Source organism: Metopolophium dirhodum, chromosome 5 (assembly GCF_019925205.1).
Source record: "Metopolophium dirhodum isolate CAU chromosome 5, ASM1992520v1, whole genome shotgun sequence".
NCBI classification, from domain to species: domain Eukaryota; kingdom Metazoa; phylum Arthropoda; class Insecta; order Hemiptera; family Aphididae; genus Metopolophium; species Metopolophium dirhodum.
In genome coordinates, this window is record NC_083564.1 from 38,830,512 (window position 1) to 38,850,281 (window position 19,770).

At 28.2% G+C, this 19,770-nt stretch overlaps 5 protein-coding genes across 7 annotated transcripts in view; 4 read left to right on the forward strand and 1 right to left on the reverse strand.

Moving 5' to 3' along the window:
• Positions 1 to 19,770, reverse strand: part of LOC132944552 (Kv channel-interacting protein 1-like) — a 482,905-nt gene that overhangs the window by 404,528 nt on the left and 58,607 nt on the right. For 2 of the 3 annotated variants that reach the window (XM_061013983.1, XM_061013981.1), the window contains exon 2: positions 16,992 to 17,053. The exons of the other annotated variant lie outside the window; for it this stretch is intronic. The gene's annotated coding sequence lies outside the window, so the exon portion shown is untranslated. The remainder of the gene's footprint in view (positions 1 to 16,991; positions 17,054 to 19,770) is intronic. 3 annotated transcript variants of the gene reach the window in all.
• LOC132944582 (cuticle protein 19-like) lies at positions 1,363 to 2,508 on the forward strand. The gene is made up of 2 exons (XM_061014017.1): positions 1,363 to 1,515; positions 1,620 to 2,508. The coding sequence occupies exons 1-2, from the start codon at positions 1,504 to 1,506 to the stop codon at positions 1,953 to 1,955; spliced, it is 348 nt and encodes a 115-aa protein (XP_060870000.1). The 5' UTR covers positions 1,363 to 1,503; the 3' UTR covers positions 1,956 to 2,508.
• On the forward strand, positions 5,357 to 6,255 carry LOC132944576 (cuticle protein 19-like). Its single transcript, XM_061014010.1, has 2 exons — positions 5,357 to 5,511; positions 5,642 to 6,255. The coding sequence occupies exons 1-2, from the start codon at positions 5,500 to 5,502 to the stop codon at positions 6,059 to 6,061; spliced, it is 432 nt and encodes a 143-aa protein (XP_060869993.1). The 5' UTR covers positions 5,357 to 5,499; the 3' UTR covers positions 6,062 to 6,255.
• On the forward strand, positions 9,112 to 9,922 carry LOC132944580 (larval cuticle protein A2B-like). Its single transcript, XM_061014015.1, has 2 exons — positions 9,112 to 9,224; positions 9,374 to 9,922. The coding sequence occupies exons 1-2, from the start codon at positions 9,213 to 9,215 to the stop codon at positions 9,764 to 9,766; spliced, it is 405 nt and encodes a 134-aa protein (XP_060869998.1). The 5' UTR covers positions 9,112 to 9,212; the 3' UTR covers positions 9,767 to 9,922.
• Positions 12,089 to 13,678, forward strand: LOC132944578 (cuticle protein 19-like). The gene is made up of 2 exons (XM_061014012.1): positions 12,089 to 12,242; positions 12,809 to 13,678. Exons 1-2 carry the CDS (start codon positions 12,231 to 12,233, stop codon positions 13,202 to 13,204), a joined length of 408 nt encoding a protein of 135 aa, XP_060869995.1. The 5' UTR covers positions 12,089 to 12,230; the 3' UTR covers positions 13,205 to 13,678.

The following is a 19,770-nucleotide window of genomic DNA, read 5'->3' on the forward strand; positions in this document are numbered from 1 at the left end:
ATAAGACATTTATGCTTACAATATTCAAACAAAAACTCTATCACTATCGTATTTTTGATTTTATTCGTGTACTTCTTAATAAATGACCGCTACTATAACGATGCTACAGTATTTTTTAATTTTTACGATTTGTGTATATCATGTTTATTTTTTTAAACTTTAGTTTTAAATAATTCATTACAAATCAGTACTCATAAGTCATAATTCATTTTATGATTATCGTATATGGTTAATACAGTTTTAAAATTAAATATAACGGACAATATAAAAACAAGTTTGTTGTATTAAATAATGGTCTAAATTAATATTATTTTGCCCTCGGGGAATATAACACTCCTTGTTACACTAATGTTATCAATCAAAATATCTAAAGTTATATTGTTTCTAGAGACCATATATAGTCCAAACTCAATATTTCAATAGTTTTTTTTCCTCACTTTTTATTTAGTTCATTATTAAGTACTTTCGTAACAATATACTAAAATAGGTATGAAAAGGTTTTTACACGCCTTTAATTTATTATTTAATGTATAATTTATATTGCATTTACAACCATTAATATATGGTTTTTACACGATATACAATTATAATAAAGTATTAATTTTTTTTTTTTAGCTTTTACGAGCAATTTAGGCTCTTTGCTTCTAAAACCAATTTCCCCCTTACTTCTCTTAATAAAGTATAAAATATAAACGATTAAAATTAACAAAGTGTTTTAATTGTCGACAACTTTTTTTGAATTTGATTTTAGAAATAACGTAATTTTGTTTGAAAATAAAATGGAAAAGCCTTCATCCGACAGTAAAAGATTTAGTTTAAAACAACAACGACATTTTCAAATGGTTTAAAACTCTGAACTATTTATATTGATGTCTTTAATACTATGTCCAAACAGTGGTTATCTTATAAATAAATGATTCAAGATTAACGTTATAGTATATCAGAGTATATTTTACAAAAATTCAATAGGTACTTTAAAATGTAATCATTTAATTTTGTAGATTTACCTGTATTAATATTATTTTATTTAAGTGTATTAGTTTAAAGCAATAAACTGCCTGAATGTAAATTTTAATAATTATAATAATTCACAGTTTTTGAACGCAACAGTTTTATGTAATACATATTATACATTTACACATAAAATACATTTTTTTTAAATTATTTGTACCTTTCACTCGATTTATAATTTATTTATCCATTTCACAATAAATAATAAATTCAAACATACTGTGAACAGTAGGTATAACGTTTCCACGTGGATGATTTCTTTTACAGAAACAAATATTTAACAAAATTCAATTATAACCAGTTCACGTCATATACATACTCTCTGGGGAGTGAAACAGAATAACACATAATGGAATGGGTAAAAAGTAACACCGATATTTCGATTTAAATACTGCGACAACAGGCACGAAATTTATCAGTCACTGTATTGTATTTGTCACCGACAGAATAAACACAATATTTTATCACCGTCCAAAACAACATTCATACAAAATGATCGCCAAGGTATGATAATATGTGGTTAAAAAAATATATAACATCAATCCAACAAAAATATAACTACGTTCGAGAAACGGTTCTTTTTTCATTTTTATTTTCATTTTTTACAGGTATTCCTCATCGTTGCTTGCGCATCCATCGCCGTCGCCCAGTACGCATCTTACGCCCCGGAACCCAAGTACGCCCCAGTCCCATACAGCTTCGAGTACAGCGTAAACGACCCACACACTTACGACGTCAAGAGCCAACACGAATCGAGTGACGGAAACGGTAACGTAAAAGGCTACTACAGCCTTTTGGAAGCCGACGGTTCCACCCGTACCGTTGAATACACCGCTGACGACTACAACGGTTTCAACGCCGTCGTCAAGAACTCTGCCCCATCTGCTGGCTACAAACCAGCTTACTCCGCGCCATCATACTCTGCCTACAAACCAGCATACTAATTTTTTTTTCCTCCAGTCACAATATCATGTGAACCAATACTATCTTCTTCGTCTCATCATCATGTTTTCTTCGCGTACACCAGCTCTCTAGGCTCTCATCGCATTCATATTAATATTGTGAACCGCGGTCGCAAAGTCATAACACACTATATTATGTATATAGGTATCATCGATATAGGAACACGACAACGGGTAAGATCTGTGTGTATTTTAATGTCACCGTCGTCGAGAATATCGAAAGCGGCTACAGAGCACCGATATGGAGCTCCGGCATAAAAAAAAACCACTCCTATTGATCAATATACCTAATAATAATATATCACTGTATTATAGTGTCGTGTTCTTGTTTTGTATAATATATTGTTTTCTGTTCGTCGAACACAAAAATCCTCATGTTCTTATCATCCATTCGCCATATTATATTGTTATGTACATAATATTATATTATTATAGTTGTTAACCAATTATGTAAACTAACACAATTTTAGTTGTACTTACTTACATGTTTTGAAATAATAATAATAAAAACTATTCATATAGTTACATACAGTTACCGTGACATTATTCATTATTTGATTCCTTTTGTGATTTTTTGGTTTAAAATCACGATATAATTGCACATAGCAATATCAAGAGCACAAAAGTGTCTACTTGACTTGTTTTCCCCTAATCTGGAAATACATTATTTTGTAATTATTACAAAATACTGATGTGTTTTAAAGGATTCATATATTTAAAAATAAAAATATTTGTCGAACAATCCACTTTTACTCGCATTATAATCTTCGGAAAATGTTCAGCAAAATATAGAACGTAAAAATCAAATTAACAATAAAACAAGTTAGAAACGAAAAATGATATCGTTTATAACTTGAAATACAAAATTCAAAATTGTCATTACATACATTAGTTTAGAGATTTAACTGCCATAAACGTAACTGTCAATACTGACATTTATTAATTAATTACGTGCTCTCCTTATGGATTTAATAATTCTAGAAAGAGCAACTATTGTTTTGGTTTTAAATATTTTTTTTCAGTTTAGAGGACAATTAATTTTTAGATTCTGAGCAGAGCGATTTTACAATGATGTGTGTTTTTTTATTTTTATTTTTTTATTTATGTCTGTCATCACCTTTTAGAACAGTAAAAATTATTTCAACAGTATATTGCCTGATAGCAAAGTGAATCTAATAGGTACTTTGGATAATCGAAAGTCAAAAATATCCATTAGTTTTCAAAAGCGCAGTAGAAAAAAAAATTAAGAAAAATCTAGAATTGTTACGCAAAATTCGGTTTTTGACAAAATTTATTTTGGTTTTTGGTGGAACATTAAAACAAATGACCGTAGATACATGAAATTTCTTTACTTGTTTTAAGCTGTTAACGGACATTTTCAGTTTCCAATTTTATTCAAGTTAAAATCTCGACAAAATACTTAAAAATAACAAAAAAGTGCAAATTATTTTGAATTAGAAATTCATAAAAACTTTTTTTTTAAATCTAAGATTTGAAAATGTAATACAAAATTCTTCATAAGTTTGTCTACCTTTATCAAAAAAAAAATGTCTACAAGAAAGTCAAATGAAATTTTTATGAGCGTTTGTATTTTTTTACAACATTGCATATTCAATCAGTTAAGTTTCTCATGTAGTGATTTTTTTATTTTGTTGTAATTAAAAAAACAAATAACCGTAGACACTTGAATTTTATATCATATGTTTATATTATAAATTCCTATACTTGATAACATTTTCAAAATATTTTGACAGTTTCGTGCTGTTTATGAATATTTTCAATTTTCAATTTTTTTTTTTTTTTCTGTAATTAACACTAAAATTGTATTTGTAAGGTCAAAAAGCGTGAAAATTTAATTCAAGGCCCGTGATATATTGTTATCATAGCAGTTGAATAATATTAAAACACATAGGCGCACATTTTTTTATAAGCATTTAAAGTTCAAATTCGACAACATTTATCAATTTTTTAATTTTTAAATGATTTTATAGTTTAACATTTATAAAAATAAGAATTGAAAAATTAAAACAAGGTTCCACGTATATTTATTTTTGTAATACAAAAATATAAAAATATAAAAAACAGTTTTTATATAGTTTTTTATGTTGAAATTACATATTAAATAACCAATGTAGCGAGTTTAGTTATTTTGTTGTAATTTTATAATATTAATTCAACTTGCCAGCTTCCGTATTAATAATAAGTAAAAAAAATATAAATATTATATTATAAGATATCCATACTGACAATTGACGGTTTAAACTGTCACCGCTCAGAATTGTTTTTCGTATACAATGATATTATATCATTGAATTCAAATTTAATACCATCCATTATACTGTGATCCACTTTTAACCTACTATACAGCAGAGCGACATTCATTACACACCTTTTTATAAAAATTTTCTTAATTGATAAATGTTGTCAACATTTGAACTTTAAATGCTTTTAAAAAAATGGTGACTATGAGTTTTTAATATTTTTAAAATGTCATTGTAACAATAATATATTAGGAGTCTTACTGTATTACATTTTCAAGATTTTTTACCCAAGAAATAAAACTTTATTGACATTCTTAGGACAAAAAATAAAAAAATAAAAATTGAAAATTCCGTAAACAGCTCAAGAACAATTAAAATATTTTAAAGCTTTATCAAGTATGGAAATTGATAAAATATTTCATTTTTAAATGACAACAAAATAGGAAAATTGCTACACTAGATATCGAATAAATATGCAATGTTGTAGAAATATGAACTTTCCCATAGAACAAGATACTGAAGTTCAGAATCGAAGTATTATTTCGACTACTTATCACGTACATTAATAACGAATAAAAAATTTAAATTAAAAAAAAACGTCATTGTAAAATCAATTCATTCATCGCTCCGCTCAGAATCTAAAATGATTTTGTAGCTCAAAATGTATGAAATGTAGGTTAGTCAGTAACCAACAAATATAAAAATAATAAAAACATAGATTCTTTTATAGTTATTTTATATTCAAATTTGGACGAAATTATAAATTTATACAAAAAAGAGCAATTCTAGTTCAGCAACCAATTTTCGTAATATTATTAAACTTAAACAAAAAAAAAGTGAATATTTTATTATATTGGGTGATTATAATAATCATAGGATTCTAGATGAGTGGGTTCGTACACTCGTGTTCGTTTATGAATGGACGGATAATAAAAATATGTATTTTAAATAGAGTGTGAACGTGGACGAAATATAATATGAGAAATAAATTTATGAACTTGAACCATATACTTACACTCTTCAGACACAATGTATATAAAAAAATGAATTAATGTACTTCACGGGCGTTTACGCCCTGACCGGTTCTTGTTCGATATTCTACAGCAATATCTGTTGGTGGGATATTGTTCACCACATACCTCTGGAAGGGATGCAGTGACAAATTTTTAGCATAAATACCATGTATCTGGTCTCCATAATCATCAGTTCATTTTTGTACACAGTCATCTAATACTTTGACCAAATAACAAAAAAAAAACACTAAAATGGCCGCTAAAGTAAGTTAAGATTATCGTGGTTATAAATTTAAAACGATCGTTTTTTAAATCCAAATAAATTTTTATTTAAAAACCATTAGAGGCGATTGCAAACAAATGTATTTTTTAATTTATAAACTTTGTTTTACAGTTCATCATCCTCGCCGCTTGCGTGGCTACCGCACTCGCCCAATACGCCGCACCCGCTTACAAGCCAGCGTACTCAGCGCCCGCTTACCCAGCACCAAAGGCCTACGCCCCAGAGCCCGCATACGCCCCAGCCCCATACAACTTCGAATACAGCGTAAACGACCCACACACCTACGATGTCAAGAGCCAATCCGAATACAGTGACGGAAACGGTTACGTCAAGGGATCCTACAGCCTTTTGGAAGCCGATGGTTCCACCCGTACCGTTGAATACACCGCTGACGACTACAACGGTTTCAACGCCGTCGTCAAGAACTCTGCCCCATCTGCTGCCTACAAGCCAGCTTACTCCGCCCCAGCATACTCTGCACCAGCCTACTCTGCACCGGCCTACAAGCCAGCATACAAACCAACATACTAATTTATTTAGTCGTGTGGACCAACTCTCTTCATCATCTTTTTTTCATGTCTTCTTCGTGTACCTCTCTAGGCCATCGCGTTCATATTGAACCGTGGTTTCAAAGTCATACTATGCCGTATTAATATATAAGACAATTGGTACGACTTATGTATTTATTGTGTAAATATATTATATAACAATGTGTATTTATTGAACATCTCTGACTTTTATTTGATTTTCACCTGATCTAACCTTTTTCATCACAATCTATTTATAGAAATATATTATTTTAGTATGTTTATAACAATAAAAAAAAAAATCAAGAAGTTTTTTATGGACTGTGATGTATTCAGAACTCATGTATCATTGTTCCAATCTGAGTACCTACTTCGAATAATGATACTCACTTATACAACGTTTAATTATAATCACGTATACATTGAAATATTTAGTTGAAATTAAAATAATTTTAACAAATTAATATAAATAAGAGAAAGAAATCTATACTATACATACCTATACATTAAAATTATTTCATACAATAGGTATTAGTTATAAAAATATCTGAAATATATATAAAAATAAATTGATAATTACAATAGTATACATACTGTATATTTTAAACAGTTTTTTGTTATTTACTCAGTTTTAATAAGAATGTCAAATATAATACATTTTTACCATTGAGGTTAATCTAAGATGTCTAAGAAATTTACACCTTATGTTTATTTTATAAATTCCTATACTTGATATTGTCAAAATATGCTGACTCGTTTTCAGCTATTTACGGACATTTTCATTTTTTTTAGTATTTTTTTTCTATAAATATCAATAAAATTGTATTTTTTAGGTTAAAAAACGTAGAAATGTAGTACAAGGCTCTTGTTATATTGTTACAATAGCAGTGAAAAAAATATTAAAAATATATTGGCACAATTTTTTTTTACTTGCATTTAAAGTTTGAATTTTAAAAATTTTTTTGTAGTTAAAAGTTTACAAAATGTTCAACTTTTATAGCTAAGGATAGAAAATTTAAAACGAGATTCCATGTAAATAGGTAAATAAATTGCTTTATTCACAATAATATCATCAAATATACTTTGTAATATCATAGCCACAAGCTGACTGACCGTCTTCGCTCGGAATCGTTTTCCGTATTCAATGATAGTATATCATTGAATTCAAATTAAACAACATCCATTACATTACAGGAACCCACAAGCCACTTGTATAGCAGAGAGACACCTGTCCACTTTTATAAAAATGTTTGTATAATCATAGGCGCAAATAGGGGGAGGGGGGTGCTTAGGGCGTATTAGCACCCCCAATTTTAAAATTAGCACCCTTTAATAATTTATGTGTTTATGTATCAAAACGTCTGCTTACAAAAAAAAAAAAACCAAAAACAGTTTATCATCAGACATGAGGGTATCAAGAGTATAATGAATGAAACAATGAACTTGACAGTTGTAATTTTATCGAATTCAAATATATTTAGAACATTAATCGTTATTTCCCAATGTTTCTACAAAACCCGGTCGTTGTGGTCGGTTATATTATTATCAGTTATCACGTTCAGCAGCGACTCAGCGCTACGACAATAGTATCGCGAGTATTTACTAATATAAACACTCCTGTGCCCACATCTAATTCGGACAAAAACCTAATTACGATATACGAATCACTTGTCAGTTGGTGTTCACTTATGAGTTCTAAGTTTCCGAAAGTCTGTGTGATCGTGTATGCCGTATGGTATTATTAGTATAATATCCTATACAGGGTGTAACATATAGAACTGACTTTTGGAATAACTTTTGTTCTAATCACTATTTAAAATGTTTTTTTATATACAATAATTTATAGTCACTTATTTATAGCTAAACATATATTATGCAAACAAATTATTTTTATTTTTTAACATTGAAAATGTGATTTAAATTTTTTTGGATATATTCAAAATAGCCAATTTGTGAATCTGATTATAAGAACAATTTTTATGGTAAAAACATTTATCTAAGTCAAGTAGTTTACTTTTTAGAATTTTTGATGTATCGATATTTTTTTGATTAAATGAATTTGGTACGTATTATAGTAACTTTTTTCAAAATATTTTTTATGGGAATTTGCTGACATGAGTATATTAATTCTTAAATTATTTACTAATCATGGTAGCCGGTATTTTTCCCGAATGGTAAATATATTAATTATTAATTATTTCTTACCAAAAAGTTGGTCTTGTAAAATACATAATTAATGTAATTTTCAACATTTATGAAATGTTTATTTATTCTTTGATAAAGAACAATCGGACAATTTAACGTAAAATATATTATTATTATATTCTATTCAATTTTGTACATGATAAATAGGATTCGAAAATATTCTAGTTTTTCTGACAAAACTACAAAACTAATTTTATTTTAGAAATAATATCCGTTATTGAATAATTTCACAATTGAAACATAATATTTAATTTGATTTTCAGTCTATCACAGTTTTGATCAAATCTGATTAACATCATGATTACGTTTACAATTTCATTGGAAAGCAAATCACAATATTTATGTTGCATAAAATAAAATGTTACAGTTTATGTGCCTCGTACAGTAGTACATACGAGTATTATTACCTTTTATTAAAACGAATTATTATCAAATACCACGCACTGAATATGTGTTACACTTAGGTACACATTATACAAGCAATGAAATTAATTTGTATTTAAGTTTTAGTTCTAACTGTTCCGCTACTCGATTACACTTGTTTAGCTAACCTAACCTACAGGATATAGAACATACATTCACTGTTAATTTACCATTTGATGTTCAAACTCGTGATGACGTGTTTAATCCTTATAAACTATTACACCGACTATATTATAGACTACAAGTATAATAATTATTATTAATTTATTTTTTTCACTAGATATTTCCGCTTTAGATAGCACAGATCCATTACAGGTGTTAATTGTAGGTACCTATATCATTCTCATACGAGTGAAATCTTCTTCGACTAGGTAGGGATTCGTGTATATTTACAACAGGTAAACCACATAAATAGCTAGTACCTACAAGCAGCTTGCAATAACAGTCATTGTCAATATTGTCATTCAGTGTTTCACGAACAAAAATAATAAATAAAAATAGTGAAACGCTGACTCCAAGAAATCACAATGGTTATTAATGTGAGTAAAAGTTAATTAAATATATATATAACTAATACACTTATAAATTAGATATCAAACCTCAGTTTTTTTAAAATAAATCTGTCAGTAAAAAAATTTCGGAATTATTACAGCCAGTTGGAAGTTAAATTTGTATTTTTAAATTTCAGCTTTACATCATATTTTCCGTGGTCATGACATTATCAAGTCTCGCAGCGTCATTTCCGTCTTTGAATGATTTCGACGAACACGACGAACACCAACATCATTCGCAAGTTTCAAATTCTTATCACTTCAAGTACGCCGTTCACGACCCGGTGACCGGTGACGAGAAAAGCCACAACGAAGTTAGTGACGGACATGGCACGGTCAAGGGGACGTACAGTCTAGTCGAACCAGACGGTTCCATTCGTGTAGTGGAGTACACGGCTGATGACGTCCACGGCTTCAGAGCCGAAGTCAAGAAAATCCAACCGCAGCATAAACCCTCGTCTACAGAACACACATTTGACTTGGCCGAGCATAAGGTGCCATATTTCCCAAACCCAACGATCATGAAATGATTTCGTCAAACTGAGAATATTATTTTGTTTCAATATTTTTATGATGACATGTCATAATAGTATGCAGCAAGCCTAGTTTTAGAGACTTGCATCATTGTTTTGTATATTATAATAATTATGCTATTGTATGAATATATATTATTTTTGCCATTTTTAATAAACACTGTGTTTTTCTCTAATTCTAAAAAATATATTATTAATAATATTATTACGTAGGTAAACCTCATAATTTGTAACGTCCAAATAAGTGCTACATAAGCTTACATAACTTGTCTTGATAACCAGCTGTGAATGATGATCCGTCCTTGAGATATCTGTGATATGTTCCTATCTCCGAGCATCCAACAATTCAAGTCATCAAGCATACAAATAAGATGCATTGAAATATGTTTTTGATCATTTTTTTTGAAAGTGGAGCATTTTGAGTATTTTCTTTTGGTGAAAATGTGCAACATATTATTTTCATGAGTACTTTTAAAACAACATTCATGTCCATATGCATAATAAATGTATATGACACATAAGGCATAGTTGAACATATTTTATGTGACACATACTTAACTATGCATACGAGCAAAATAAAGCAGATTATTTTTATTTTAAACATTGAATATCAACAAATAAGCCATCGGCCCATTTACTTACAATAACAAGTTGCTTTTATTGATTTAGAAACAATATTTAATAAAACAACTCTACAAAAAATCTAGTACAATAGAAGTAGTAAACAATTATTAATTATGGAGAAATATTGAACTAAATACTAGTTATTGTTATTATGTTCCTAGTGCCCAACTAAAATATACCTAAATATAAAACCCATTAAAATTTTGTTTTATCTAGATAAAAAAGTATTCATCTTTATCTTTATCTAGATAAATTTGAGTTACGTTATCTTTTATATCTATCTAGATACATTTGAGTTCCATTATCTTTATCTTTATCTAGATAAAAAAATACTTATCTAATCCGAACACTGCCTATAAATATCTAGCCCTAGTGAAAACCAACTCGTACCAATTCAATGTCTTAACAATAATTTTGAAATGTAGTTCAAATAACGATTGATAAAGTTAGTGTTATTATTCTATGACTTATAATAACATAAAAGGAAAATTTGATAAAATAAAAATAATAATAAATAAACGACAGTTATTTAACAACATTAGCTTTTGTTTTTATTACAACTACTAACATTATAAATATTGTGGTAAATAATCAATTAAAATAACAGATATGAATGTACATACCAACTTTTTCTGTATAATAATATCATCACAATCGAGGCTACTTCAAAGTTACCTTCATAACGAATTCGTTTTCACTTTAAATAAAAAACTTATACATATTAAATGTATTTTATGAGCTATTGAAATATTACGTTGTACATCTATTATAAGTTGTTTACCAGTTTAATAATGTAGAGAATCCGAATGTTTTAGTAATTTTAATCATTTCCAATTACAATGAATTAGATAAATAATAAGAATAATCTATACCTTCCGATTAAATAAAAATCATTTAATAAATTATGTCTTATGATTTTCATTAATATACTTTCCAATTGATAGCATATCACATTACGTATAATAATATATTATGATATCCTATATTTGAACAATTCTTTAAAAATAGTATTCTTCTTTTATAAAAGAAAAATAACTTTCGTTTAAACTTCATTAAAAACCTGTTGGGCTTTGTTTCATTTATGTTAAAATCTAGCATATATTATTATTATGACTATAATAATAATAAGTATAGTATAGTGTAATTATAGATGCATTTTATCTATTTAAATGTATTTAATAACATGACAATTTCATTAATAACATACCTACCATAACGAGTGTAGTAGGTATACACGATTGTACAAAAAAAAGTGGTCCAAAAATTAAGCTATTCTGTAATATGAACTAAATAGGTAATCCAATTATGTAAGAGTCGGAATCTGTTACAGATATGTATTATGTTATCAAATTACTTGTAGGTACGCCTTTGTTATCGTAAATTTTATACTAAATCGTTAAAAATGGAAATGTTCAAATATTTTTCATTTGAATTAAACGCTCTTAATATTCCTTGTGACATTTTTATTAATAAAAACACATCACTTTTTTTATTAGTGAATTCACGGACGAATGTTGTACTTTAAATTACAGCATACAAAATAACACATATAATTATGTGCAACATAAATAGGAAGATGAGTCTTGCTAGATATTAGATCTGTTGTTTTTTTTTAATTAACTGATGTAACTGGTCCAATCTTAGTCCATATTAGGTAATTTAACTATAGGTAAATAATAATAGTACCTACCTAATACCTATAGTAGGGGCTTACAAAAAGTAGGTATAAATACCTCAAACAAATTTCAAATATTCATCAGTTCTCTTTTCATTACGAATGAAAACACACGCTCCATAGTATACTACATTAAAGTCTATATTCACCAACATTTTGAAAATGGCTGCTAAGGTAAGATTTTATGATTTAATAAAAAACTATTTTTATTTTTTAGAAAAATACCGTAAACATCTTGATTTTAGACAATTGTTTTATATTACAATATGTAGACATAATATAATTGGATAAATTAAAGATAAATTTACTGTATACTAGATATGTAATATAACTCAAAAATATTCACTGTTGACGTCAACGATAAATTTTACAATTCAAAAATATATACTATTGATTATTTTAGTTTAGTATAAAATGTATTATGCAATCCACGCTTTCGTCCATATAATAATATCATCAGAATGTTGTGCACATATCCTTATGTTTTGAACAATCAATAATAATTATAAAACTAACTATTTAACGAAAACTGTTACCACCATAAAAATAATTTGGGTACCTGGTCCTGGTACCTGGTCCTGGTTGTGTTACTCGAGGACTGAGTGCTTAAGATTTCCCCCCAAAAATAATAGTATGATTATCGGTTCCCTCGGACCAGAGGACCAGATCACCGTCTGTCGTGTAGTATACGAAATGTCTGAAACGATTACGATGTGGAATTTAAAAAATATTGTTTGCAGTTGATCGTGTTCGCTGCTCTGTTCGGGCACCTGGCACTCGCCTACCCACCATCGGTCATCGAGCACAACGGTTTCGAGACGAACCACTACGACGACGGCCACTACGCCCACGCACCTACACCGTACCACTTCGAGTACGCCGTGAACGACCCGCACACCCACGACATCAAGAGCCATCACGAGTCGAACGATGGACACGGAAACGTCAAAGGCTCGTACAGCCTCCTGGAAGCCGACGGTTCCACCAGGGTGGTCACCTACACCGCCGACCACGAACACGGTTTCAACGCCGAAGTGAAGAAAATCGAAGCTCCCGCTCACCACCATTACGAAGCACCTCTCGCCACTAGCTACCACGAGCCAATCCATCATTCGTACAAACCGTACCAATACTGATAATGGCACCGTCTGCTGTACATCGTCATCTCGTCGTCGTCCGGACATCATCGTTTCGTGTATAATACTTTCATCATAATCTTTTGTAATATATATTATGTTTTTTTTTAATAAACCGTCGTCCAGCACTATTTTATAATATCACGGAATATACCTACTACCATCACTCCAACGCCACCAACTACCACGAGCCAATCTATAGCGCCTAACCGTCTTCACACTTTCACTCATACTGATGAATAGGACGCTACGGCTAGTTGTAAATTCCACCATACGTACCTTTTTGTTTTTAAGTGTGTAGGTATACATTCCACTGGTAGGTTTTTCTTTAATATGAACTATTCAACTTCTATTGTATAATTTTGTTTGAAAAATGTGTTTGTACATATTGTTTTACAGATTATAATTATTGAGAAAATTAAATAAAAAAAATTATTGCTCATACGAATAACATTTCATGAGTTTGACACTGTATATTGTTATTGTTAAATGCTTATGTATGATATTATATTGAAATTTATTTTAATATTTTACAAAAATGTATAACTTTTTTTAAATATCTATTAGAAAATAATTTCCGATATTCAGAAAGAACTGTCTCTAATACGACTAATATTATTGTGCACAACGTAAATACTGTTAGAGTTCGTCTCGTTTTATCTTTTACCTACTTATTACGATATTATAATCTTCTGTGATTTACATTAATCTACCATATTATATTATTACATCAAACACGCTACATCGTGCTTTTATATTATTTTACCCTAAACAAATGTAAGATGTTTTGGACGGAAATTTACGCTTTTGCGCAATCAATGACTTAATAGTATATACAATTGATTAGCATATTTTGGGTAATATGTAGTAAGTATATAAGCTCGATTGTTTAAAATATACAAAATCCTCCAGAGTGGCTCATGATTATAATCATGTTTACAACCAAAATATTGAGCTCTGACCACAATGTTTAGGCACTACTTAATTGCATAAATGATCCGATATAATACGTCGCTGTTTGCCACCCAATCAATCGAAAAAATCATGGACCTAATTAAAAAAGTCCGTATCTGACATTTATCTTACAAATATGATAATTTTCTTTTCTTTTTTTTTTTTATATATTATGTTTTTGATAGAAACAACCGTTTTTGTGAAACTCTGTGGGGATTGTGTATAAAATATTAGGTAGGTACATCTAAGGTATCGCTGTTATTATAATTTATAATGTTTACTATTGTGCGTGCTGCTCGTTGATAATGAACTATAAAAACTGGTGTGCGTTTAAATAAAATATGAACGATTACCAGAAGGACGAAAACTCGTTTATTGAATAAGAACTTTGCTCCTCAATACTAACATTGTTGGTTTTTATAATATTATATTATCACGACTCAGTTTATTATTCGTTAAAATACGTTGCACCCTCCTATGCGTTGTACCTACCTACCTACCTACTATTATTATACAACTTTATAATAATATAATATCATGTCTGAATATTGTAACTCGTACAAAAGTTACTCTTTTGAAAGTAATAGAGGGATAGTTTTACTTTTCACACATCATATACTTATTTTAAGAATGAATTATATGAATTACACAGGAACATGCTTAAAGCACCAAACATATCGTAGCTGACAGTCCAACACATCAGTATTATACGCAATTAACAATTACACATATGATATATTATAAGATAGATACGGCTACATAAACTTAACGCGTTGTACATTAAGTCGGAACATAAAATATTCGTAACAACTTATGAGCACGTTACGCGATGATTTGAATGTGTAGTATACTCGCATAATACCTAACTATTATTACGTTGAATAATGATAGTAAAAATGTTGTTTTAATAATAATATTGAATAGCTCGTTATTGGTGTTACCGTGATGGTATGGTAATTTTTTTAGGAAAGCGCCTTATCCCATATTATAATTTATAACCAAAGTACCTAAAACAAACCAGCTATTGTTCTTCAATGTAATTTAAGTTAGATACCGATCCCATTTGAAGTCCTTATTTTCCAAAACCATTCAGAACTAAATAATGTAGTTGACTTAGTATTCATAGTTTAATAAAGTTGAAAATGACGAGCAAAGATTTCATATCTTGCCTTTAATGCATTTCAAAGTTTATCAGCGGTCAGTCAGATATCGTTTCCAATTTTTCACTACACTATATCCACTACAAACTAAATTATATTGAATGAATCTACAGTAAGCGCATATTGGGCATTGCCAATGTTAACCCTTTCTTCACCTTTCAAATTATATTGTATTAAAATTGCACTGTACCTACCATATCAATATTATCTATATATTGATACATATTATGTTATGGGAATGTTATAGTGATATATTATATAATTGTGTGCTTACTTGTAAAGTTGTATTTTTATTGAGAGGGTAAAGCCCATTTATTCATAAGTCATAACAAACAAATTAATATCTAATTAAAGAGCTTCGTTCAGTGGTTAAAAATAATCATAACATCTATTATTAGGTATACTTCTCAGAACTAAATGAAAATGTTTGATTTCGATTATTTATTTTTAACTATAAAAGCATAATATTATATTACAACACTGGTTTGCCCCGAGGTGAACGAAGCTTGACGAGTGCCCAATTGGTTAGGTTAGGTTAACCTAACCTAACCAGTCTCTCTGTCCAGACTGTATAGCGTATAATATTCTTTTTTAATTTTAAATTCTACCTAACTTCTATAGTTTTTTGTGCATTAAATATATTATATTCTTTTATACTCCCATTATTCTATTATAATATTTTATTGTAAGGTCATTGTATAAAGTAACAAATCTTAATACACTTAATGTTACATATTAATTGAATATCGAATTTATAATATCCACGTTACGAAACACAAATATATATTATGTTGTTCCGTTATTAATTATTTATTAATACATTAGTTACCTATACTATTAATATTGATTATAATATTAATACATCATAATAAAATAATAATTAAGACAGTATTAATTGAATTTGTTCACGAATACAAATTATTGTACTTTGTATAAGACATTATATTTTCAATTTATATCCTTGACTAGTTATTGGCAAGTTATTACAAGTTATTGGCTAAATGTATTAGAACAAGATAAAAAATTATATTTAATTGGAAAATAATTTGTGAAGATATAATTCAAATAAAATAGTCATTTGTATATTTAACTTTTACACTTGTTATTCTTTATTAGGATAATAATAATAAAAAGAAGAATAAGAATAAGTAGAACATTAATTGTTTTAAACATACCTAGGTGACAAATTTTTTTTGATTTTTAAGTATTCACAATTGCATCATTGTATACTAATCAAAAAATATGGCATGATAATAAAAATAAATAAGCATTTTAAGTGGCTTTAAATACTAAAATAAACTAAAAGTGCCTATATTTTAAAAAAGTTTGAAATGTTAACTTGTCAAAAGACAACTACTGTCTTGTATAGAAGGTTTTAAAAAGAATAAATAAAATCTAATTAGATTTTCTCTACAGAAGATGGCAACATTGACACTGAAATACATAGAATTGACTTATATAAAAAGTGAAGTTTGTGTGAAAACGATTCGTGTCTTCTTTATTCTCATTGAAAATTAGTATTTAGTATCTATTGTTTTAATACATAAACATTAATTTTTGATCAGTTTTCTTAATTTTATTTTGTACGTTGGTCATTGACAGATTCAAGCATTCCCAACACGTACAGTTTCGATTTAAATACAAAATATAGTGTCTATGCATTTGCAACTTACCCGAAATTCAAAGCATTTCTATCTGTTATTATTGACGATTGGATGCAATAATGTATAAAGATCTAAAACAGAAAGAAACAAATAATTATTAAATTAATTTATTTTTATTATTATTTTTAGTTCTTTCAACTTTTTATAAAAAGTAATAAGCTGTTTTTAACCAAGAGTATGAAAAATAATCAATATTTATAATATGTTAATTTCACTTGATTTCTATAACATATTAATAAAAATAGTCCTGAATATTATTCGGACACATCGTAAAAATCACTTTTATAAGTAGTTATATGTTTTTACACATTTCCCGAGGAGATAGTATAATTCCTTTTAAAATAAAGTAAGTGTATCATTTTAATTAGCTTTTTTAAAATAATTACACTTGATTTTTATCTTAACTTTTACTATAGTAATAAATTAATACTAACTATGAAGAGAGTTGAATACAATTCAAGTTCTGTAAAGCAAAATTAAATATAATATTTCTAATATTTTGGGTACCCAATTGATTAATATATAAAGCTATACTTCAAATTATACCTATCTAAGTAGGTAACTTAAAAAAAAAAGAAATGTTTATATTTTTTTTACGGTGACTACTACTTACCTATAATTTGCAATCAGTTATTTTTTAAATGTCTTATAAATACATGTAATCTCCATAATCCCTGCATAATTAAGTTTTTTGATTAAATTGTCAAATTGATCAAAATCGAACGTCTTAAGAGGGGAATCTAAGAAATTATCCATCACATTTTATTCATTTCTGTCTAATTACATAAACAATAAACATGGTATAACCATTACTTTTATTTAAGAATAGTTTTATTCATAGTATTCACAGCATTATGTACAAGTAAAATAAGTAAACGGTATAGATTATTATTATGAAGAGATCACACTGATTTGGAATGACCCTCAATTACTGGACTAAGTCGAATATAATAATTTTCAAAATTAATAAAACATTAGTTACTGGAAGAAACCCAAATTGGTATTCAACACGAATAATATATGTTTATCTACAGATTTACTATAATTGACTTAGGTATGACATTTTATAAATCTTATAAGGATAATAAAAAATGTATTATTGCTTTTATACAACAATACCTATAATAGAAATTTATTATATTAAAATAAAACTTGTGTACCCCAATGGTGATAACTTGTTTGAAAATAAAATATGCCAAAATAAGAAGCCATAACGCTATGTTAATAGTATTCTTTAAAATTTAATTTTACGAGCATAAAAAATCGTCAGTTAGAAAACCAATAGTGATTTCATGTGTCTATGAGTCCATGGGTTATTAAATATATTTTATGAATTTTTTATTATTCCAAATAATAACTCATAATATGTTCAAGTATATAAAATTGAGTTTATAACTAAATTTCTAAGAACTATTGCTTAATGTTTATAGTTTATACAAAAAGTAACTTATTACAATAATATTATACTTAGTTTTCTTTAAATTAATTTGTTTATCTTAAAATTGGAAGTGAAGCTTATAAAGGTTATAAAGCCACAGTTTAATTTACGTCTAAGAAGTCCATGTAGATCATTAGACTTGAATGTCTAGGATGGCTAGCTTAGACCGGTCCGAGAATACTTCGAACACTGTTGTGCTGCAAAATTTCAAAACTGCAAAATTCACTATGTGAGGGGATTTCCCAGGGCTTGACCGGACTATTCCCATTTGGCCTAGCCATTGTAAAAATGTGTAAGGCATCATGGAGCTCGTAGCATAGGCATATATACCAGCGATAGCTGCGGAACCTATGTTTATGGTTCATGCGAGCCGAAACCAACTGCTGAACACATTTATATGCTTACTTATTTAAATAAGCGATGCTGCATGGGGGCAAAGGAATGCGAAAGGGTACGGCTCCCATGTAGTGATTAAATCACACAAAAAAAAAAACCACTAGATTTGAGGTTTTAGTTTTAGAGTAAGTCACAATAATTTGGATGGTTTTAGATCTTGGTACAATTGTTGGAAAAATAGCACATATCATATGCCAATAACTGATTGAAGTCTTATATCAAAAATTCAAAATTATTATGCTTAGTATCTACTGTAATAATGTCAATATAATTAAAATGTCAATAAAGACGTGTATTGGGAACTTATAACTGGTTATATTTAAGTAACTACCTAACAATAATATGTTCCCTGAACAAGAACATAATTATGAAAATCGGCCAAATATTATTTTATCGATGTGTTTAAATGTAATTGCTGAAAACTATTGAGTATCAGCAAAGACAGTAAATTTTAATTTTACTCTACTGGTTTTTCAAATTTAAGGATTATATATTATTAGTATTATGCCAAGGCAATATGAATAATTATATTAAGTACCTGTACTTGTATGTGTGTATTTTTATTTCACATATATTTTAAAGACTTTGCCACACACACACACACACATATTATTATTATATATTTATATTTAAATTAATAATAAACTTAATGAATACTCGATAAATACATAATATCTAAAAAAAACTTTATTCACTAATATTCCATTCTGTTAAAACAATATTAAGTTACATAAGTAGGTACCTACTGTTGTATATTTTTGTATGCATAATGAGATTATTATTTATAATTAATATTGAAATAATTATATGAATTATGATGTATAGTATATACATAACTATATAACATTAGGAAATATTTTTTTATTTTGTATTCTTTAATTAACACAATAACACGATTGTGCTATGGCGCAATAAATCAAATTACCGTGAACTAATGTATTTTAAAAGTAATAT